General features: G+C 36.9%; 1 protein-coding gene across 1 annotated transcript in view; it reads right to left on the bottom strand.

The window, feature by feature from the left end:
- The window catches only part of LOC136032022 (protein pelota-like), a 252051-nt gene that overhangs the window by 119472 nt on the left and 107074 nt on the right, over nucleotides 1-25505 (bottom strand). Inside the window, exons 6-7 of the mRNA XM_065712099.1 lie at nucleotides 24017-24157; nucleotides 2117-2339 (exon numbers count right to left, since the gene is read on the bottom strand). Coding sequence (XP_065568171.1) covers nucleotides 2117-2339; nucleotides 24017-24157 — 364 coding nt within the window. The remainder of the gene's footprint in view (nucleotides 1-2116; nucleotides 2340-24016; nucleotides 24158-25505) is intronic.

Below are 25505 nucleotides of genomic sequence, written 5' to 3' on the forward strand. Positions count from 1 at the left end.
CAAAAAAAGAAAAGACAATCCGATGACAATGGTGTGACCTCTCTGGTGTCAAATTTTGAAATTTTAAAGCTTTTTATGAAAGGAAATAGCATATTTTCTAAACTTAATCAGCTCACAAGACTAACTAAAACACTATTAGGTTTAAATTTTATTTTAACTATTGAAAGATTCAGCTTACATTCTTTTGATATACTACGTTATCAAAGGGCTTCATGATGCTGCTTCTGCCACAATATTAATCATTCATATAAGCTTTTATTTGTCCCTTGGATAGATTTAATAATAAGTAATAGGTAACTGAAGTAACTTCTTTGGAGTTTAGAAGTTTTCTTTGTTTATTTCATGGGAAATTAGTGCTATTTATCGAAAAGTTTTTTTTTTTTAACAGATTTAACGTTCTACTATATGCTTTTTCTCTATACGATATTTTCAAAGCTGACTCCTGTTCTTACTTTCAATTCAATAAAAAAGAAAAAACGGGTTTCTTCGATTGAGATAAAGAGTGCCATTAAAACTTAAAACGAACAGAACTCATTCCGTATACGAGGGGGGTTGCTCCCTCCTCAATCCCTTACTCTTTACGCTAAAGTTTTATAGTGCTTTTATAAACACTTCTTATTCCAATGAAACGGCCATTGGGTAGTCATTCTAAAGAAATTGTGACTAAGTATGAACTTAATGTATAGAGCGAGGGGTTGAGAGGGCAGCCCCATTCCGACATAGAATACGACCCTCGTTTGAGGTTTAGTGTCGCTCTTTAGTTTCATTTGACGAAAGATTGTTTTGTTTCTCATTTAATATCTGTTCTTTTTTAATAGTGTAACCAGGGTCACCCTAAATGTGAGGAGGGCTACCGCCCCCTCAAACACAACTCTTTAAATCAGAATTCATCTTTTGCACAGCAATGTTTCGAGAAAAAGAATCTATTGAATGTATTTGGTTTTGAAAGAAATATTTTTTCGATATTTATATAAATAAACAATCATTTGACTGAATATATATATATATATATATATATATATATATATATATATATATATATATATACCAGAACTATATATACTAGAATATTAGTAATAACAGGGATTTTCGTTCGTTTCATAAGAAAAAGAAGAAATTTAATATTTTGCGGCCAGTAAAATATGCTACGGCATAACAAACAGCTGATTTTAAGAGGTCAGGGCTCTTTCGGAGGTTTTTCTCCTTGTGCTACCACTTGTTGAGACAGAAACATATACAAATAGACACACAGCTCATTCTATTAATCCAAAGCAGAAACTCTTTAAAAACAGCTTTATTCGGTGTCGCTCATGCATATGGAGCTATGCACCAGAGAAGATTATCCCATTAAAGCAATCAAAAGATTCCTTCAAGCAAGGTTACAACAGGCAAAAAAAAATGTGGTGTCAATAATATATACTTATAGACACCCCTCACTCTATTAACCTAAGTAGAAAGTCCTTCAAATTGCTTTATTCGGTATCGCTCATGCGTCTGGAGCTATGCACCAGAGACAGTTATTCCATCAGACCCATCTCAGACCCATTCCCTCAAACAAGGTTACAATCGACACAAGAATATGGCAATGAAAGTAGGTTAAAGACCAGCGATACATCGGTTGCTTTCAGCTTACGTGGCCCTGCGAAAGAAGTCAATGTTCCCAAATTACTAATTCATACAAAATTTTTTCTTTTTACAAAATGTTACCAATACAATTGAAATGGACGAATTGGCGCTTTTTCTAAAATTCCGTTATATTTGCGTTGGGCCAATACTCATTTTAATGGTCGTTGATGTGAGGAAGGAACTTTTTGAATACTTATACAACCGTATAACTATATTGACTGGTTTGGTATAGAAACAGAATTTTAATATTTTTCTTAATTTTAGTTTTCTCACCCACTTATTAGGATATTGCATAGCTTTTAGTGCACTGATTTTAAAAACCAAGTTTAGTTACTATTCATATTTTTATAACTTGGTTTCAGTTTTTCTTCGATTTTATGATTTTGCTTCGTTATGTGTTGTTAGTGATGTGTGTTGGAAATTATGTTCTATCTATAATTTCATCCCAATCGGTCCTAAAATCTTAAGAGATTCCGAAAAATCCTCTTACCTTTTAGTGAGTGCTTAAATCCAGTCGATGTTTTACAAAGAACAATTTTAGGTTTTGCGTCAAACAAGACACGGTTCTCTGTTCTGACTGCTGTTTCACACAGATAATCATAAAATCGATCTTTCACAAACCCTGGACTGCCGATGATAATGCACCGAACAACGTCAAAGTTCAAGTGTCTTAGAAAGGCTTGTAATACGTTTTCGTAGAACTTCTCTAATGCCTGTAAATGGAAAAAAAGGCTGGAAGATGATATATAATTATCACAAATTAAACGATTTAATAGCACCATACATACACTGACAAATGTATCCCATAAGAAATACTAGAAGATAGGACAACAGGACAAAGCTTGAAGAGAATTTGCTCACATAATTTTATCCAAGTCACCCGATAACAGCTCTCGAGAGCCCATATTGGTTCACCGACTTTATTACTCTTGTTACGCTGAATGGTTGTATCTCATATTTTCACATTTTCGGGAAAATACATCAAAAATTTTTCGGGATCTGTTCTCAAAGGGAGGATCAGGAGAGCAATATAGACTTAAGAGAATCGAAGTATTAGTGGCATATATTGTCCCGCTGGTCCTCTCTTTGAGAACAACTTAGCAAACCGTTCTTGGCAAATTTTTCATCAGTGTGATGCAAAGTGCAGTGCTGGACATTTTTAAAGTTTTGGAAGTTCATTTTGAAAAAATGAATCCTAATTCTAAAAAAAACGAATATAAAACAACAAATAAACACTAAGTTGAGTGCAACGATTGGAAGATTTCTGACCTGAAGCAAGAAGGGTGGCATTTCCCGATCGCAAACAATTTGTAGGTCAAACGAATATTCAAGATTTTATGATTTTAAAAGTAGTTCATGCAGACAGTCTTACCCATAACCAAACTACGGAACTTGCATCTCGCAGAACGGACTTTCGATTCAGAAACATTGAAATTCAGTAATTCTGAGTGATTTTGAGTAATCCAGCCGAGTAATCACTTCTGTAGGTTGCACTCGGATCCATTTTCTCCAAGAGACCCCAATTTCCTGTAATTTTGCCATGGTTTCTTTAATTTCCACATAACTTGCCTATTTTTGGTGTTTTTGTCGGATTTAGGTCACCGCAAAAACGTCACGCCATCCCCTCCAAAATAAAAGTTGTTGAATCCATGCCTATCAACCGTTTTGCCTATTGAACAACCTTTTGAAATTAACTTTTAGAACACCCACCTGAATGTGTATACAAATTTCCTGCATTTAACCTCCTTATTCTGAGATTTACCGAATTTCTTGCTTTAGTGACTGCACTATCAAACAGTTCGTGGTAACGAACTGTAGTAAGGAGCGATCCGGCTCAATAGTAACCAAAACTCTAAAAAATTGAATTTTTAATAAATAGCTACATCAAAAGAATCGCATTTTAATGCTGATTTTAAATATATAAGTTTCATCAAGTTTAGTCTTAGCCATCAAAAGTTACGAGCCTGAGAAAATTTGCCTTATTTAGGAAAATAGGGGGAAACACCCCCTAAAAGTCGTAGGATCTTAACGAAAATGACACCATCAGATTCAGCGTATCAGAGAACCCTACTGTAGAAGTTTCAAGCTCCTATCTACAAAAATGTGGAATTTTGCATTTTTTGCTAGAAGACAAATCACGGGTGCGTGTTTATTTGTTTGTTTTTTTGTTTTTTTTTGTTTTTTTTCCCAGGGGTCATCGTATCGACCAAGTGGTCCTAGAATGTCGCAAGATGGCTCATTCTAACGGAAATGAAAAGTTCTAGTGCCCTTTTTAAGTGACCAAAAAAATTGGAGGGCATCTAGGCCCCCTCCCACGCTCATTTTTTTTCCCAAAGTCAACGGATCAAAATTTTGAGATAGCCATTTTGTTTGGCATAGTCGAAAATCTTAATAACTATGTTTTTGGGGATGACTTACTCCCCCATAGTCCCTGGGGGAGGGGTTGCAAGTTACAAACTTCAACCAGTGTTTACATATAATAATGGTTATTGGGAAGTGTACAGACGTTTTCAGGGGGATTTTTTTGGTTTTGGGGGTAGGGTTGAGGGAGGGGGGCTATGTGGGAGGATTTTTCCTTGGAGAAATATGCCATGGGGGAAAAAATTCAATGAAAAGGGCGCAGGATTTTCTAGCATTACTATAAAAAAAAACAATGAAAAAATAAACATGAAAACGTTTTTTCAAATGAAAGTAAGGAATAGCATTGAAATTTAAAACAAACAGAGATTATTACGCATATGAAGGGTTCTAAAAATACTTTAGCATAAAGAGCGAGGTATTTAGGAGGAGATAAATACCTCGCTCTATATGCTAAAATATTTTTAGTGATTTCAACTATTTATTCTACGGCCGATTTGATTCAGGGGTCATTCTTAAAGAATTGGAACAAAACTTACGATTTAGTGTAAAGAGCGAGGTATTAACGAGGGTACAAACCCCCTCGTACACATAATAAAAATATAAGAATATAAAAGTTTGTTACGTAAGTTAATTCTTAAGTTACGTATATTTTTTACTAATAAAAACGTTCGTTGAATATTAAAAGTTCTAGTAGCCTTTTTAAGTAACCGAAAAATTGGAGGGGAGCTAGGCCTCCTTCCCCACCCCTTATTTCTCAAAATCGTCTGATCAAAACTAAGAGAAAGCCATTTAGCAAAAAAAAATTAATATACTAATTTCATTTCAATAATTTATGTGCGGAGAGCCAAAATCAAACATGCATTAATTCAAAAACGTTCAGAAATTAAATAAAAAAAACTAGTTTTTTTAACTGAAAGTAAGGAGCGACATTAAAACTTAAAACGAGCAGAAATTACTCCGTATATGAAATGGGTTGTCCCCTCCGCAGTCCCACGCTCTTTACGCTAAAGTTTTTAGTTGTTTTAAAAAGTAGAATTGTGGCAAAGAGTCAAACTTTAGCGTAAAGAGCGAGGGACTGCGGAGGGGACAACCCATTTCATATACGGAGTAATTTCTGTTCGTTTTAAGTTTTAATGTCGCTCCTTACTTTCAGTTAAAAAAACTAGTTTTTTTTTTTATTTAATCATGCTACTAAAGCCATGACAAATCATTGCTAAGAGACATGAATCATGTTTACAAGGCTTAAGAATGTCCTGAATAGGATACCCGTTCTTATGTCATATTAAATAAAAAAACAAGTTTTTTTTTAACTGCAGGTAAGGAGCGACATTAAACCTTAAAACGAACAGAAATTATTCCGTATATGAAAGGCGTTGTCCCCTCCTCGACGCCTCGGTCTTTACGCTAAAGTTATCGATTGTTTTAAAAAGCAGAGTTGCGAGAAAGAGTCAAATGATAGTAGTTCCTGGAAATCTAAACAATTCAAGATTTCATTAGCAACATTTTTTCCCTTTTCAAAGTTATAAATATAAAAGGAAAAACTTAAAACTTTGCTTAATTATTTGTTTTAATTTTTGCTCCTTTTAAGATTTATTTATTCATCTATATCAGTGTCTGTTATGTTTGGTGCGATATTTGTTGTTGTTGATAGTAGTTTCTGCTGGTTTTAAACTTGAATTATCATAGGACTCTATTTTTGCTCGTTTTGGGTTTTCATAAATCTCTTTATTTTTTTTTAAATTTCTTTGTCGTAAAAGTTTTCAAAATTAATTTATGCTAATTTTTACTGCCATAATTTTATCATTGGTTAATATTATTAATAAGACTCATTTTATGGTAATTTTGGCAATCTGGATGCACAAAGTAAATTTAAATTTAGTTCTACATCCCCCTCAACATTGCTTAAAGACATCAACTCAACCCCCACAACATTACCCAAATATTTCGTCTTAACCGTTTCTGAGATATTGCAAATGAAATCTTTTGACTCCTTGAAAGTTCCAACTTAGTACCCTTAGCCATATCCGATATTTAGAAGATGTGTCCTTTTGACGACCTGGATACATAGGCAATAGTGACTTTGATTTTAGTCCGACATTCACTGAAACTTTCAACTTAATACCCTTACTCGTTCATGAAATACTGAAGATACGCCTTTCTGACAACCTGGATGCCCGGGCTTTCTTTTGACTTAGTTCAACAGCCCCACAACGCCCACTAAAAAATTCTCTCAAAACCCTTAATAGTTTCTGAGATATTACAGATACACCCTTTGTGTCTTTTGATTTTGTTCATCTCCCCTCTCAATATTCTATGAAAGCTTCACATTAATGCCCTCTGCCGTTCCTGACATATAGCAGATATGCCGTTTAGACAACCTGGTTAAACGTCATGTCTTTGACCGAGTTCGGCATTCCCTGAAAGTTGAATAATTGCCAAGTTATTTACTGTCCATCCTTCAGGGCCTATGGTAGTCACGCCATCCACGGAGTTATTTTTACTGGAATTTCATCTATTTTGAACAAAATATCTATCTCAAAATTTTGATCGGATGTCTCTAGAAGTTATGGGTGGCCAGGTAGCAAAAAAAGCAAGGGATGGGGCTGAGTGGCACTCCAGCCACTTTTATTCTTAAAAGTTCGCTAAGACTTCCAATTTCCAATCGAATGAGCCCCCCATAAATTTTCCAAGACCACCTTTTTCATATAAAGTGGTTCTGCAGAAAAACAAATAATAAATTTGCTCCCCTCTTTACGCTAAAGTTTGACTCTTTCTCTCAACTCTACTTTTTAAAACAGTAATAAACTTTAGCGTAAAAGAGCGGGGCGTTGAGGAGGGGACAGCCCCTTTCATATGTGGAGTAATTTTTGTTCGTTTTTAGTTTTAATGTCGCTCCCTACTTTCAGCTTAAAAAAGTTGTTTTCGTTTTTGAATTAATGCATGTTTTGATTTTGGCTCTTCGCACATGAAAAATTGAAACGAAATTTGCATACTAATTTTGTTTTGGCTAAATTGCTTTCTCATAGGCCTAGTTGCCCTCCAATCTTTTGGTTACTTAGAAAGACAACTGGAACTTTTAATTTTTTACATACGTTTTTATTAGTAAAAAATATACGTAATTTACGAATTAACTTTCATAAGGAACTTCTATATTCGTATGTTTTTATTAAGTACATGAGGGGGCTCACCGCCTCGTCAATACTTCGCTCTATACACTAAAGCTTAAATTTTGTCCCAATTCCTTAAGACTGACCCCAAAATAACAAAGGCCGGAGAATAAGTAGTTGAAATTAATAAAAATAGTTGAGCTTAAAGAGCGAGGTATTAGGAGGAGGTGAACGCCTCATATGCGTAATAATTTCTGTTCGTTTTAAGTTTTAATGCTGCTCCTTACTTTCAGCTGAAAAAAACTTTTTCATATTCTTTCCTTGTTTTTTTTTAAAATAATACTAGAAAATCCTGCGCCCCCTTTATGGAAATTCAATTCCACACGAAAAATTCGTGTGACAAAGGACAATAATGATTATTTCAAATGAGTAAGATGCTTTTTAAAAAGCCTCTTTGCTTTCATTTTGTCATGGCTTGGAAATTAAGAGAATGGCACCGAAATCTAGCAGCCTATAGCCCAAGGACATCCTTCTACGGGAAATCAATATCACATAGGAAAATAAAGAGAAAAAAAGGAAACTTCCTCTCATGCCATGATACGAAATTGAATGTTTGTTCCATGACTCAAAGCAGCTAACAAGGAAAGAATACACACAATCAATCAAGGTAGAACATGTCAGGTTAGAGCTTTGTATAAACCCTTCTAGGAAATAGAAAATTTTCAAAAACTTAAGTTTACTTAACCTCACTCCTCTTATCCACACACACGCACACACACATTATTGCTGATTGGGCAAAATTTCTTATTGCGTAGACAGCAGTTAATTGTGGGTAATTATACTTAGTTTCGAAAAGCAAATACACCAAACAAGCCCTTTTCTCGATGCATTGTTCTGCAAAAGTTAAATTTTGATTGAAAGAGTCTAGTTTGAGGGGGGATAACCCTCAAAAAATTTATGGTAACCTCGGTATCACATTAACAGGCATAGGCACCAAATAGGGGGGTGGGGCAGGGGAGGCACAACCCCCTAAACTTTAAAAATTACCTTTCATTTATATTTCACAGCTATTTTCTAATTTAGTTGTGCTACATTGAACCAGCGAGACTGGCTAACTGATCGTTTTTTTTGTCACCCCCGTGCTTGGTTTTTTCACAGCTATTAAATAACACTGGTTCTTTTCGATGACCTTGTTTTGAAATGTCCCGTATTTCCCACTCTTGTACCACCCAAATTCTACCATTAGTAGACAAATCTTGTTCTGAAATGTCTAAGAGCCCATCTACGCTATTTTACTACTCACTCCTCGACCAGAAATGTGATTTCTGAGAAGGGTTCATTTAAAGCTTCAGCTGGTCAGTATTTCTTTATTGTTCTTGTGAAGAATTCGTAATCAAACTATGACTAAAAAGCGACAACTAACTTAGGTTTTTTTTTGTGGTGAAAATGCGGAAGAAAAACTAAGAAACTAGTGATAGTGTCAGCAGTCAAAGTATCGGGTTAGTGGAGATAAATTTACCCACCTCTGATAGTCTTTCGGAAACAAGCGGAACAATAAATGGCTCAGGTTAACATGAAAGTTCGGTCTGCATCCCTGAACCCTTGCGGGTTTCAGTAGCAGTAGCAGTCAAGAACCTCTCTCAGAACCCCTCTCCTACGACGCGGTACGACAAACCAGCTTAACCTACTCTTGAGAGGTATCCGGCCTCCACTTCTAACGAAGGAAATTCAGTGCACATTACTACAAGACTTATAAATTGATTGAATACTCAAAAAACTTGAACTCCATGTTTTGTTTGCTTGCCGCCATTTTTCTACGGGGACTCGAAGGGCTGGAGAAACTGCTGGAAAAAGGGCTTTCATTGAGTCAGGATTTTGCAAGTGGAAAGACAGTTCTACTCCATTAAAGCAATATGATGGTTCTGAAAAACATTGGCACTGTATGTCAGCATGGACGGAATTTAAGACAAATAGTACTGATACTTCGAGATCTATAGCGAATGCCATAACTGAATCCAGATCTCAAGAGGTTCAGGAAAACATAGATCGTATGAAGTACTTTTTTCGCACTATTTGCTTTCTTGGCCGCCAGGGTCTTGCTTTAAGAAGTCATAACGAATCAGAAATATCTACAAACCGCGGTAATTTGGTTGAATTGATGGAGGAAGTGTCTAAAGGCAACGAAAAGCTGAAAACCAAGTTACAGCGCCGATATGGTCACCATTGCAGTCATCAGTACCAAAATGACGCAGTTACAGTGATAGGAGATGCCTTACGCCAAGACAATAGACGTTTCTAGAAAAGAACAATTAGCGATCCTATTCAGATACATATCAAATGGAAAAGTAGTAGAGCGACCAATCGGCTGCTATTACATGCACAAATTAGACGCTGAGAGCCTATCCACCTCGATTTGTGAAACTAGGGAAAAGCTTGGTGTAGATTAGATGCGGTGCATTGCCCAATGTTATGACGGCGCATCCGTTATGAGTGGGGAATTTAACGAAGTTCAGGCAAATTTTAGGGAGAAGGTGCCTCATTGAGTTTATGTACACTGTCACGCCCACAGATTAAATTTGGTTTTGACTGACTGCCTAAAAAATATCAGCGAACTTTCGGCATTTTTTACTGTGGTCCAAAGACTTTACGCATTCATATCAAGCAGCAATACTCGACTTGAGCTATTTGTGGAATCTCAGCGTATTAGCCGGCAAAAAGTCTTGGAGCTTGAGAGGATTGTCCAGACTCGCTATTAGTCCACTCTATTTCAAAGGTGAAAACCCTATTTGCTTTTATTGTTGCTGTGCTTGCCGCAGTCTCTGATAGTACAGATGGCGAGACAGTGTGTGAGGCAAAGGGACTACTGGACAAAATCAACTCTGCCTCTTTTATCTCAACTTTGTACATAATGGAAAAAGCATTAGTCATTGTACATTCTTCATCAGTGCAATTTCAATCCGAAAGTCTGTTGATTTATAAGGGACTTGCACTGATTTCGGACATATGAGACACTCCAAAAGCTAAGAAATGATAACGAATGAAACAACTTAAGTAAAAACATATCCAAATTTTTGGCTTTACGCGATATCCAGGAATCGAAATCTCCATAGTCTAAAACCAGTGCTCGAAGCAAGAGAAGTCAAGCCATTTTCATTCGTCTCAAAGACTTTATTTCAAACTCAAAAACCGGTAAACGCAATTGCAATCAGCCAGTTCAATCAGACTCCGGTAAACTTCTGTACTTCCAGGTAACAGACCGTTTCATAAGCGAGATGGACCAACATTTCATGCAAAATATGCCTCTGCTCGCCACTTTATCTACTTTCGACCCCCCCCCCCCCAAGTTCCGATTTTATCGAACTTTCGAAAGTGAAAAGGGTTATGTGTCATTATTAAGGAATTCTCGATGCCGATGACCATGCCATAGAATCCCAGCTTTCTCTTGCAAAGCTGTATCTGTCAAAAGGTGATAATTCAAAAATGGATCTTCTTCGAGCTATCGAAATCTTGTCCAACCTCCCAGTTGCCTATTCAGCAGTTCTAAAACAGATGAAGCTAGTTGCTACTTTGCCTCTGACCACCAGCAATGAACAATTCTTCTAAGCATTAGGACGTGTGAAGGACTATCTGCTATCGACGACGGGAAACGACAGACTCAATGATCTCATGATAATGACCGTTGAATTTAAACGAAGGAAAATTATTGTGCATTAGAAGGGGTTACTCCCTCTTAAACCCATCGCTCTTTACGTTGAACTTCGACTTATTGCCCAGGTTCTTTTGAATGACTGCCAAACATAACGGCTGTTTAATTGGAACAATTTTTAAAGCAGTATAAAACTTGTAAAGAGTAAGGGATTGAGAAGGGAGCAGTCCCTCTCATATACGGAAGGATTTCTATCCGTTCTAAGTTTTGATATTACTCTTTGTTTCATTAAAAAAAACTTTCTTGTTTTTTTTGTTTCATAAAAAGTAAGAGCAGGAGTCAGCATTGAAAATGTCGAATAGAGAAAAAGCATATGGTGGAGCGTTGAATTTGCTGATAAAACTTATTAACAAAGGCTACTAAATTTACATGAAATAAACAAAGAAAACGTCTAAAATCCAAAGAAGTTAATTAAGGTTAGGCAACAAGTAACAAGAAATTATTTCACATAAAGAAGGAGTGCGTCTCCTTAACTCCCAGCTCTCTACGTTCAAGTTTTTGTTTTTTTGTCCCCACGGCTTTAAGAATGACTGCTCAAACACAAAGGTGATTGGATTTGGACACAGTATTTTTTTCGCAAATATCTCATTAATGGAAGAGCTTAATCATACGCACTTCCTTTACCGCCCAATTATTTTACCACCCAGTGTGAACATTGTAATACCATTATATCCACCCCTACTGGTACGGCTGCGGCGGTAAAAAAAATCCGATCGGTAAAAAAACATCAAGTGCCTTTCAGGCCTTAATGTGCCCATTATTCAGTGTTTCTATTGGTTCTAGGCGTTTAACCTGCGGCAATTACCCCCCCCCACGTAAAATTGAGTGAGTGGCGCATAATACACAAGTACAAAAAAATTTTCCCCTACGGAAAAAAAAACTCAAATAAAATTCTCAAATTTGGAAAGCCTTATTTCCACGGGGATATTTTCCGGGGGGGGATAAACGCAGGACACCGTTTCCATTCGAGGGATTTACCCCCTAAAATGGGAATTTTTGAAGTCCTTTAAGGGCAAACTTTTTTATATAGGGATTTGGGGATCTTTAGGGATTTGTACAAGTGTTCTGGATTTTTTCAGGAATGTCTAACGTTTTGGCCCTAGAAATTCCTCTTCCGACCCAAAAAAGCAAAATAGAACGAAAGTACTTTTCGGTTCAATTTTGCTAGAAGTATGAAAGTCTCGAAGCACCATAAAGGGAGTTAAGGATTTTTTTTGCACAGTAGACTCGGAAGCGCATTTGTTTCAATAATGGCCTATGCTGGATAGATCATTCTTGTTTTTATATGGGTGCAAATGGGCGAGGACAATCCTTTGTCCTAGGGACGAGGGTTCGATTCCTGGCGTCGCCAGTTATTTGGTATGAGACGGGGTTCAGTGGCCTGACTCTGTAAGCACAGCTAGAGTCGACCTAGCTCTAAATGAGTACCTGGAGATATCTGGAGAAGGTAAACGGGAAGGGTGTGAGAAAGCGCAGGATTGCTGCCCCCCCCCCCTTAATGGACTTCCTGGCTGAAGGGCCTTGAGACGGAGATCAGCACCGCCGGTTCGGACTTTAAGAGGCCTAGTGCCGTATCCTTTACCTTTTCCTCCTCCTAAATAGAAAGGACTCTCTCTCTTGACCCTAAAATCAGATCCTGGTGTGCCCCATGATGCAATTAAAAGGATATTCAGAGCTACACAATATTTTTACAAAAAAGCTGTGCGGCAGATCCACACAACTTCGTTTCGGTGATGACATTTCCAAAAATGCAGAGATGGGTGAACCTGTTTCAGTTCAGTCACCATGGCATGGTTCTCTCCAACCTTTGCTCGAAAGTAAGGGAAAGTATCATGGGATGGAAACAAAATTGAACAGGAGTGTAGGAAGCAAAGTCTCATCGATGTTGAAAATATGGATGCTGTTACTTACTGACGTTTGATTTTTTTTTGAAGAAAAACTCTTGCAGAACCGAGGCATACGTAAATCTAAAATTTGCAGTAATATTTGTGCTATCTCTTCCTTCCTTAAACGTTGTGGTCAAAAGGTTTTTTAGGCAACTAATGGATTGTTCACATTGGTATGATAGGCAGCAGTGGCGGATCCAGAGAGGGGCTACTATAGTTTTCCCCTTGGGTATCCAATTTGCACAAGTTGAAAAGGGAATTTGTTTTGTTCTGCTGCCAGCCTTATTATTTGCAATGAGATTATTCGTCCTGTTTCTGAATTACTGGAGCATATTGATTCAGATAAGGACTCAGAAACAGCATCTAAAGCAGTTGTCTTTGGAGACGCATTAAGAAGAAGTGACTTTATCCTGAGTCCAAACACAGCTGTTCATTGCTTAGCTCATCCTGTAAAACTGAGTAAGTTTCTCCAAGACTCCAAACAAGACCTATCAACTGTAAAAGGTTATATAATGTCAATACTAAGCAAACTCAAACAAATGAGATCGGAAGTAGACATTGACTTCAAGAAAGTATTTGCATCTTACCAAGCCAAAGCATTGCAATTAGGAGAAGAAATAATCTTACCATGAACATGCAGCCGACAGACTCAAAGAGCTAATGTCCATCTACCAGGTCAAGATGCAGAACAGTATTACAAGGTGGCAAAACACATTCCATTTTTGGACCACCTTATTTCTGAGTTGACCACCAGATTTAGTTCCGTAAGTGAGGTTTCACAGGGACTAATTACATCTAACTTTTCTAATCACACAGTTGAGAAGAGTTGGAAGCTGCCATTATCTACTATGAGGACATTTCTGCTTCATCATTAGAGTTATCCGCAGACATTGGACTTTGGCGGGAACATCGGAAATCAGTAATCCCCAAGAATCTTCCACAAAGTTGTGAAATTGCTTGTCAAAGTGTAATTGAGATTTCCTTCCATGCTTTGCAGTCTTGTTGCAGATATTTGCTACGTTACCGGTCAGAACTGCCTCGACCAAGCGGAGTTTTTCTTCACTGAGAAGAATAAAGACTTATCTCAGGTCAATCATGACAGAGGACCGATTGAACGAGATTCCACTGGCCCATATTCATAAGGAAGGAATAGATGTAGATAAAGTCTTAAACCCCCTTAGTTAGTCAAAACCAAGAAGAATGTGTCTGTCAAATTGGGCCATCGAATTACTTATTCATAGCATTGTATTATTAAAAGAAAGTTTTAACATCATAGTTTTTTTGAATACTTTCTTTACATTATTACTGTCCTTTAAAATACAGAAATTATTTCTTTGTTTTGAACTGTTACCCTTTAAATTCAGGATACGAGTAAACTAGCTAAAACTAATACAATACTACTGCTTTAGACTTTTATAATAAGGAATAAACGCAGTAAGGCATTACAGAAACTTATTATAAGGTAGAATAACTAAAAATGCACATACAGGTTTACTTTAAAAACTTGATCATTTGAAAAAATAGTAATGTCAGTGCTAAAAGTATTTCCGTATTTGAAATAAAAATGTAATAGCTTCCAATGGTCAAATTCTTATGGTCAAAGGGTCAGATATGATATGTTAATGCAAATAAATTCTAATGGCTTCAAAATCCTTTTAGTTTTTAGTCAATGTTCTTCGAGTCAAACCATATTTTTTGCCTCTAAACTCTGGAATAAAGAGTTAAAAACGGCCTAAAAATGTTTCATTTTAAACTTGAATTTTGAAAATTTCCCAGGTAGGGCCCCCAGACCCTCTGCCTTGCTGGGGGGTATTAAGCACTCTGATTGGTCATGCACAACAGAAAACAGAACTGAAATCTATTCCTCTTGCTCATCTTCGTACATCCTATATGCCTTATTACACCTTACTACAAAAATGTGAACAATGCCTAAGTATTGTTTTATTTTTCATCTTTTCTTTATTACTCAAAGTGCATCTTAAGCAACTTTCTATCCTTAAAGTTGATTTTTTCGGTCACATTTTGACAGATCTGTACAGATAGCTTTTTTTTACCTTCAAACATTTTTATTAACATAAACACAACTCAATATGAAAACAAGTCAAAACAAAAATAGAACTTAAAATCTTCATATTGTCCAGAATCCGAAATCTGGTTATAGAATCTATAACTTAGAACCGAACTTAACTAGTGGGATTATCCAAACCATTCTTTTAAACGTCAAAAGAAGATGGTTTGATACAAGTAAAGATCTTGAGTTGCAAAATAAGTCTTCGTAAACAAATGCTATTAAAAGTTAGCAGAACAAGGCTTGACTTATCATTTGGAAAGAAATCAGAAAATGGGGAAACCTATTGGGATAATGGTGCTGAAAATGGGAATTTCTAGGTATTTACTACCAGCCTTTTAGGGATTTCAAAAAAATTGAAGTGGAAACACACACTGCCAATATCGTCTCAAAGCCAGAGCCAATCCCGCATTAAGTGTTCAAATTATAAAAGTTAGTTAAAAAAGCTGCAATTTGAAATTCGGACAAAAATGAAAACAAAGTAAGTTTCAAGTTTTCGTTTTTCTCTTTTGTATAATTATTTTGTGAATTAATTAGCTCACCAAAACTTGACAAAATTTCTCCATAGAAGGAATATTTCAGAAAATAGGGAAAATGTTATGTTTTGAAGACAGCTTGAAGAAATCCCAGCGTTAGTGAAGCATAAATAGGTTTTCAATGCCAAAAGAAAACAAACTGATCAAGGAGGAAACCTTTTTACTTTCACCCGTAAGCTTTCCAAAAACTTTTGTAAACACAAAACAATGCCTAAAGCAAAGGTATTATGCAAATTCTCCGATCTATTTGGTTCTTTCATGCATAAGTTGCAAAACTTCAACAAAGAGACAATTTTGAAAGAGAATAACAAACGTTAATTAGATCCTTTCCTTGGATTAAAATGCAGTTGCAGATTTTTATATGAGAAGAAAAGATTATAACAAATAACTTTTTAAGGAATGGGGAAAATTGTTTTTGGCAATTGCATGGGTCTGCAAAAAAAAATTGCTCTGGATCCATCTAAACTTGCTTTAAAGACTTGATATATAGACAAACAGAACAAGTACTTGGATGGTAACAAGTTAACTGCGTATACACGTTTGAGAATATATGTAAGAAATCGAAACATAGACAAATAGATGGAACAGTTGAAGGATATGAAAAACTTTGATTAACTTTTGATGTCATAAATTATCAAAAACTTATTAAGGGGCTATAAAGCATGGAGGGTGAAAGGCATGGCTGTTTGGAAGTGGAATATTCCACTTTCCAATTATTCTAAATAATTGTTTATCATCTGAGGGGGGCTCTTAAACTACTACTACTACTACTACTACTACTACTACTACTACTACTAACAACTCACTAAAGCACTAAGCCGCTTGAGGCCAACACAGCTACACACACTCCTCCTCCATCCCAATCTATTGACAGCTTTCCTCTTTAAATCCTCCCGAGAAGGTCATAGTTCCGTTAAATATTTTCTTATGACATCCCCCCCCTATTCGGGGACGACCTGCTTTTCGTTTGGCCCTAGACGGCTGGCCGACAAGGACACTCTTTGGCAATCTGTCATCCTTCATTCGCAGAACGTGTCCTAGCCAATAGATCATTAGTCGCAGTCGTTTGGAAACAAATATACGCTCCTGAAGAACCTTTCAACTTTATAATCAAATATTTTTAGTAAAATGTAGGTATGAATACACAAAAATACAAAGATAAGCAACACCTGTCAACCAATAGCTAGGGAGATAAATAGGCTCTACTCAAATGGCAGGTAATTACGTTCAATCTATTATGTATTATCACAGGGCGGGAGATGACTGAGTTTATTGTTGACTTTTTTCGGGGGCGGGAAGAGGCTCATGAGACTGAATCAGCTTACAAGCAAGGTTGTAGATCTTCAATCGAAGCTTGATAAGACTATGGCTCTCTTATCAGAGAAGACCCATTAAAAGAACAAACGTAATTGAAGCTTGTATTTACTCATGGTATTTTAGGGAACAAATCTGAATACATACTGAATAGATACTTAAAAAAGAGCAAATTCTAGAAAATCTCACTTTTAAGAAGACAAACTACACATTCATAGGTATACCACATTATCTTTTAAGAGAAGAAATAAAAAAAAGCTTGTGCTTCAGACAATTGACCGATTTATTACAAATTTACTGCAAAAAAAATACAATTTTCGTTACAAACTTAATTCAAATTCTGCTAGTGAATAAATAAAAAAAAAATCTTCTGTTGTTGTTTCATGCATTATTTTTCCAATGTGGGAATCACTTTTTTCTAGCTGCATAATTTCTTTTTATATTCCATATTATGATCTAGTTTGTCACTATTGTCATTTGATCCTGCTAAGTGATTCTTCATGTATATAAAATTAAATAAAAAAAACAAGTTTTTTTAAATGAAAGTAAGGAGCGACATTAAAACTTAAAACGAACAGAAATTACTCCGTATATGAAAGGGGCTTTTCCTCCTCGACACCCCGCTCCTTACGCTAAAGTTTTTTATTGTTTTAAAAAGTAGAGCTACGAGAAAGAATCAAACTTTAGCGCAAGGAGCGGGGTGTCGAGGAGGAAAAGCCCCTTTCATATACGGAGTAATTTCTGTTCGTTTTAAGTTTTAATGTCGCTCCTTACTTTCATTTAAAAAAACTTGTTTTTTTTATTTAATTTCTGAAAGTTTTTGAATTAATACATGTCTGATTTTGGCTCTCCGTACATAAATTATTAAAATGAAATTTGCATATTAATTATTTTTTTGGCTAAATGGCTTTCTCTTAGTTTTGATCAGACGATTTTGAGAAATAAGGGGTGGGGAAGGAGGTGTTAGTTGCCCTCCAATTTTTCGGTTACTTAAAAAGGCAACTAGATCTTTTATTTTTAACGAACGTTTTTATTAGTAAAAAAAAAATACGTAACTTAAGAATTAACTTACGTAACAAACTTTTATATTCTTATATTTTTGATTATATATATGAGGGGGTTGGTCCCCTCGTTAATACCTCGCTCTTCACACTAAATCTTGTTTTATCCCAATTCTTTAAGAATGACCCCTGAATCAGAAAGACCGTAGAATAAATAGTTGAAATTATTTAAAAAAAATTTTGCATAAAGAGTGAAGTGTTTATCTCCTCCTAAATACCTCGCTCTTTATGCTAAAGTATTTTTAGAACCCCTCATATGCGTAATAATCTATGTTCCTTTTTAAGTTTTAATGCTTCTCCTTACTTTCAATTGAAAAAACTTTTTCATGTTTATATTTTCATTTTTTTTTTTTTTATAGTAATGCTAGAAAGTCCTGCGCCCTTTTCATTGAATTTCTCTTCCCCCATGAAATATTCCTCCAAGGAAATATCCTCCAATATACCCCCCTCCCCTGAACCCCACACCCAAACCAAAAAAATCCCCCTGATAACGTCGGTACACTTCCCAGTAACCATTACTGTATGTAAACATTGGTCAAAGTTTGTAACTTGCAGCCCCTCCCCCAGGGACTGTGGGGGGTAAGTCATCCCCAAAGACATAGTTATTATGGTTTTCGACTATGCGGAACAAAATGGCTATCTCAAAATTTTGATACGTTGAATTTGGGAAAAAATTGAGCGTGGGAGGGGGCCTAGGTGCCCTCCAATTTTTTTGGTCACTTACAAAGGGCACTAGAACTTTTCATTTCCGTTAGAATGAGCCCTCTTGCAACATTCTAGGACTACTTGGTCGATACGATGACCCCTGGGGAAAAAAAACAAAAACAAAAAAACAAATAAACACGCACCCGTGATTTGTCTTCTGGCAAAAAATACGAAATTCCACATTTTTGTAGATTGGACCTTGAAATTTATGCTATAGGGTTCTCTGATACGCTGAATGCGATGGTGTAATTTTCGTTAAGATCCTATGACTTTTAGGGGGTGTTACCCCCTATTTTCCAAAATAAGGCAAATTTTCTCAGGCTCGTAACTTTTGATGACAAAGACTAAATTTGATGAAACTTATATATTTGAAATCAGCATAAAATTCCGATTCTTTTGATATATCTTTTAGCATCGAAATTCCGTTTTTTAGAGTTTCGTTTACTATTGAGCCGGGCCGCTCCTTACTACAGTTCGTTACCACGAACTGTTTGATATTTTTTTTCTATATTATTCACTTTCAGGAAGATGATACAAAAGGGTGCTTCACGGAATGGACAAAATATTTGGTTTAATTCTTCCCAGTTACGTGTTTCATTTTTCACAAGGGAATTACTAAAAGGTTTGCAAGCACTAGCTAAGCCCCTAATTTTTTTTTTCAGCTGTCTTTGATTCAAAGGCAATCCCTACTATTAGATCCAAAATTCCAATTCGGTAGCTCCAAGACAAGGGTTGACGTACAATAACTTGATGCACAAGCCTTCGAACCCCGTTCCGCCGGGCCCCGGTCCCATCCTTGTACTGTGGGTAAAGTAGGGAACAAGATTAGTAGTTGGCTCGTTTTATAATTACAGTTTTGGAATCAGGAATTAAGAAAAAAAGTCTATTATCCCCATGTATATGAATTATTTTGATAGACTCAGTTTTAAGGATCAAAGCGAACACTTTAAGACAACAAGGTATCATACTGAAAACACTGAACTCCACTATACTTAGATTATAGATGATTTGAGTGGCCTAAATAAAACTGTTAGTAAAATGAATTAATTGTGGGAGGGCTTTGAGGGTGCAAAAATTAGGTTAGAAAATTAAAATTAAAAAAGACTAAGTCACCTATATTAGGATTAGGTAAGGATGAAGAGGTGAAAGCAGGTAAGGAAGAGATCAATTTTACTTGTCGATGTAGCATTACCAGTAAAGATGCAGTGAATATGTTAACAATAGAACAGCCAGGGCGCTGGGTGTTACTTCGTAGCTGAGAATAGTTCGAAGAATAGCATGTTAAGTCTTCGAACGAAGACAAGGATACAAGAAGCCAAGTCATGATAGTAGTCAAGTATAGCTCTGGAACATTGGCACTTCACAAGGTTGAGGAAGAAGATATGTTTTTCCAGAGGATTTTTATATATTTTTATGGACTTGTTTGAATTACTGCTTATCAAACAATAACTACAATATCACTACAATACAACTAATAACTATTAATAACTCATCATAGTACCAAGCCGTCAGAAGTTAACACACATCTGCCCAGTCCCCTTCCCCAATCTGTTCTATCAGTTTTACCAGTGTCACAAATCGTAGCAAGCAAATATCGTCCTTAACGGGTTTGCCTTCATTCAAGTCTGCCTAGCCCTGTAAGTACAAAGCCGATCAAAAGAGGGAAATAGGTTTAGGCCCATTTGGGCGCGTCACAAATCAAAACAGCCAAAATTCATTTCCTTTTTTCTGCATTTGAGTCCACTGAGCCTAGGAACTATGGTCAAGCTGATCAAAGTCACGAAATTTATTAGCCCGTTTTGGGCAAAACGATTCGGTGAATTTTTAGTCCGGAATGGTCAAAATGATGTAATAATTCCCTTTGATATGTGCTGGTTAAAAATAATCTGAATCCTTGGCCGATCGAAAAAAAAACAACTTTTTTTTTTACCTATTTTCAGTTGAACTAATTTTTTTTTTTTTTTTTTTTTTTTGTGCACTGAGGTCTTCTTACGGATATAAATTGATGTTCGGAAAAAAAATTTTTGGTTCGTTTTCAGACCCCATTTTAGGATGAAGTAATATATATTTTTTCATTTTATTTTGTACATTTAGCCCAGCGACTTGGAGACGTAAGTTTAACCGAAACGGATTTTTTTTTACCCTTTTTGTGGGGGACTCAGAGGATCTGGCAGAAGCAATATTTTTTTCTATTTTTCGTTTGTATTAGGGTTTACTTGGGCCGGAGGGCACATGGATGTAAGTTTTGAAGTATTCGGAGAAAACATCTTTTGCCTGGGTTTTGGGCACCATTTTCAATGGGGTTTCCTTTGGTTAAGAATTGAATTTTCCGGGTGAAGCAATATCTTTTTTCCCTTTTTTGTGCATTGGGGTTGCCTTAGTCTAGCCCATGGACATGCATATAAAAGTTTCAAGCTGACCGGAAAAAAAGTATTGGCCCTTTTTGGGATCCATTGTTTGGACAAACAAATATTTTTTAATAGCTTTCTGTGCAATGGGTTCAGCTTGGTGCGAAGACTTAGGGATACAATTTTCGTGGTGATGGGAAAAATAAAAGCTATCAGTCCATTTCGAAGGAGCCCGTGCCCATAGCCTTATTTATTCGTACATTAAGACCCCCTAGGAACAGAGACGCACGAGTATTTTCAGCCGTTTCATGCACTTTGGAGAGAAGCATTTTTGTCTGTTTATTGGGCCCCATTTTTAGGCAATTTTTTCGCAAAAGGGTATCTTTTTGTCAAGGACTTAGTAAAAAAGTTTCATGTCAATTCAACGCGGAAAACCATGAGCGCCCTGGCTATCCTAATTTTACATCTTCATTGCATCCTTACTGAAAATGGAACCTCGACAGCTGTAGTCAATCTTCTTGTTAGCTAACTTTACCACCGTCCCCATCTATTCCTAATATAGGTGACTCGGTCTTTTTAACATTAGTTTCAAACCCTGCTCTTGCACACTACACTCTCAAAATCGAAGCAAATTCTACCGCTTCGAAAATTTTCTTATCTAGGATAATCGAATTATATGAATGATCTATGAGAGTTTAAGCTTCTCATTTGACACCGTGTTCCCCTATAGCCTTTGCCGAATTTCTTGGGACAAAGACCATCAAAACAATCCATATAGACAAGGGTAGGACTCAACCCTGATTAACTTCTGATTCCGCAATAAGCCGACTACTAGCCTCACTTCCTACCCTAACCACCTCAATATTATTCTGGTACGTAACACTAATCCCTTTACTGTAATTATCTAGTATGCCATACACGGATAGGACCTTCACTAAGGCTTGTTTATCCCCTGAGCCAAATGGTTACTTGTAATCAACAAAACTGACGACTCAAGGGGTAAGACGATTCATCCATTTCTCAATTATTAGTCTAAAAGCGATAATTCGGCCGGTGCGTCCTCTCCCCTTCCTAGAACCAAACTATTCTTCTCTCATAACTTGATATACAGCTTCTTCGATTTAACAAGTATCATCATGCGAAGTAATTTGCCCAGAAGGTCTTTAACCAGCATTTGATTCGAAGCGGGGTAGTGGTTTTCAGGGCCATATCGAGAATTTAAGTGCAGAAGGGAGGTGGGTATTGAACTATTGAAACACATATGTCTAGAACGTTGCTCAAGGTTAGGGTATGGCTGTAGTGAGAAACTTCTAACTTCCTGTGGGTTTTGACAGGGGTCTTAGCCATGTTTAGTCTTGCCTTAGACCTAAAACGTGGCACTCAATTAGCTCAAAATGCGGAATTCCGGTTAATATAGACTTCGCTAGATAGACAGAAAACAACTATCCGAACACCTGCTTTGTTTTTTCAAAACATCTGTTTTAGTTTTTTTAAGAAATACAGAATAGTAAAAGATCAGCAGGTTCGTCCTTTTCGTTACCTGTTTCTATTCAATTGCTAAATGCCTGCTCATCAGTAAACCAGAGCTAAGAGCTCATATGGCACTTGTGATGAAGTCGGAAGAGCCAAGAGGCTAGAGCTCATATGGTATGAGCTATAGCAAAATTCTAAGAATAAATAAATTGATTTAAAAGGAAAATCAGAGGCTTAATACCGGTCGGGATTTAAAATAAGAGCTCTGAGTCACAAGGTCCTTCTAAATATCAAAATTCGTTTAGATCCGATCACCCACTCGTAGGATAAATATACCTCAATTTTTCTAATTTTTCCTCTCCCTTCAGCCCCCCAGATGGTCGAATCGGGGAAAACGACTTTATCAAGTCTATTTGTGCAGCTCCCTGACACGCCTACCAATTTTCATCTTCCTAGCACGTCCAAAAGCACCAAACTCGCCAAAGCACTGAACCTCACCCCCTAAATCCCCCAAAGAGAGTAGATCCAGTCCGCTTACGTCAATCACGTATATACGACATTTGCTTATTCTACCCGCCAAGTTTCATCCCGATCTCTCCATTCTAAGCGTTTTCCAAGATTTCTGGTTCCCCCCTCCAACTCCCCCAATGTCAACAGATCTGATCGAGATTTAAAATAAGAGCTCTGAAAAATGATTCCTTCTAAATATCAAATTTCATTAAGATCCGGTCACCCGTCCTTAAGTTAAAAATACCTCAATTTTTCTAATTTTTCCAAACTAACAACCCTCAGCTCCCCCAAAGAGAACGGATCCGTTCCAATTATGTTTTCCAAGATTTCCGGTTTCTAAGATTTCAGTTTCCCCCTCCAACCCTCTATGTCCCCGGATTCGATTCAAATTGAAAATGAAGCATCTGAGACATAAGATTTTTCTATATGTTAAACTTCAAAAAGATCCGATTACCCATTCGTAAGATACCTCGATTTTCACGTTTTCCAAGAATTCCGGTTCCACCCTCCAACTCCCTCAATGTCATCGGATCTGGTCGGGATTTAAAACGGGAGTTGTAAAGCACAAGATCCTTCTAAATATCAAATTTAATTAAGATCTAATTACCCGTTCGTACGTTACAAATACCTCATTTTTTCAAATTTTTCCAAATAACCCCCCCCCCTCCAACTACACCAAAGGGAGCGAATCCGGTCCGGTTATGTCAGTCACGTATCTTGGACTTGTGCTTATTCTTCCCACCAAGTTTCATCCTAATCTCCCCGCTTTAAGCGTTTTCCAAGATTTCCGGTTCCCCCCTTCCCCCCAATGACACTGGATCCAGTCAGTATTTAAAATAAGATATCTGAGTTTCGAGGTCCTTCTAAATATGAAATTTAATTAAGATCCGATCACCCGTTCATAACTTAAAAATACCTCATTTTTTCTAATTTTTCCGATTTACCGTACCCCCACTCCCTCCCAAATGATCGAATCGGGGAAAAGACAATTTCTAATTTAATCTGGTCTGGTTCCTGATTATGCCTGCCAAATTTCGTTGTCCTAGCTTGCCTGGAAGTGTCTAAACTAGCAAAACCAGGACAGACAAACAGACCCACCGACCAACAGAATTTGCGATCGCTATATGTCACTTGGTAGATACCAAGTGCCACAAAAAGGGATGTAACCATGCTTAGCTAGGATTAGTGACTAAAAATAATGACAACTGAACACGCAAAAATTGAGTTCATCTGAGACAGATAGTGCGAATCCCCTTGGCTTGTCAATAAGCAGCCTTAAATCAGTCATATTTATGCAGTTCACACTATCTCTTACCTTTTCTCTTTGAGATGCATTTCCTTTTTGCTTTTGTGGTATTGTTGTCTCGATTTTAGCTCTGACACTTGTCATAGATTTAGTAACCAAACAAATATTAGCCAGTCCTTCTTGCATCAGTACTGCAGCCAAATCGGCGGTCTAAAATTAAGGAAAAAGGAAAAAATTAGTAAGTAAGTTCCTTACTTCCAGCTGAAAAAGCTTTTTCACTTTTATTTTTTAATTGTTTCTTTTTAAATAATGCTAGTAGCCTATATCCTGCTCTCCCTTCATGGAAATTTTCTTCTCCCATTACAAATTCTCTAAGGAAAGTCCCCCCAGCATATCCCCCTCTTCTCAACCCCTCCCCCAAACCAAAAAAATCCTCCTGAAAACGCCTGTATACTTCCCAATAACCATTACTATATGTAAGCACAGGTCAAAGTTTGTAACTTGTTGCCCCTCACACGGGGACTGTGGGGGAGTAAGTCGTCCCCAAAGACATAGTTATAAGGTTTTTCGACTACGCTGAATAAAATGGATATCTCAGAATTTTGATCCGTTGACTTTGGGAAAATAATTAGCGTGGGAGGGGGCCTAGGTGCCCTCCAATTTTTTTGGTCACTTAAAAGGGGCACTAGAACTTTTCATTTCCGTTAGAATGAGCCCTCTTGCAACATTCTAGGACAACTGGATCGATACGATCACCCCTGGGAAAAAGAAAAAAAGAAAAAAAAACAAAAAAACAAATAAACACGCATCCGTGATCTGCCTTCTGGCAAAAAATGCAAAATTCCACATTTTTGTAGATAGGAGCTCGAAACTTCTACAGTAAGGTTCTCTGATACGCTGAATCTGATGGTGTGATTTTCGTTAAGATTCTATGACTTTTAGGGGGCGTTTCCCCCTATTTTCTAAAATAACGCAAATTTTCTCAGGGTCGTAACTTTTGATGGGTAAGACTAAACTTCATGAAACTTATATATTTAAAATCAGCATTAAAATGCGATTCTTTTGATATAGGTATTGGTATCAAAATTCCATTTTTTAGAGTTTTGGTTACTATTGAGCCGGGTCGCTCCTTACTACAGTTCGTTACCACGAACTGTTTGAACAGTGAAAAGCACAGTGACTGCAAACTACGCGAACATTTTGAAATATAATATAAAACAAAGAAAAACAAAATAACTTACTTAAAAACCCACCGAAAAAAAATCCTTGTTTTGTATTATATTTCGCGTATATGTTGTTGTCGAAAGTACTTAATTTGGAGTTCTGGTTACTATTAGCACGGGCCGCTACTTACTTGCAGTTCTTTATCACGAATTGTTTAATAAAGTTTCTTGAATGACTGTAAATGATCTCTTGGCCGAGTCTCTTTAAGCCGTCCTGGCCGAGTGGATGGGTGCGCTGGATTCGGGATCCTTTGTCTGAAAGGACTCGGGTTCGAATCCCGGCGTACCCAATTCTTGTGTTTGGGATGGGGGTCAGTGGCGTGACTCTGTAAGCT

Source organism: Artemia franciscana, chromosome 10 (assembly GCF_032884065.1).
Source record: "Artemia franciscana chromosome 10, ASM3288406v1, whole genome shotgun sequence".
Taxonomy (NCBI): domain Eukaryota; kingdom Metazoa; phylum Arthropoda; class Branchiopoda; order Anostraca; family Artemiidae; genus Artemia; species Artemia franciscana.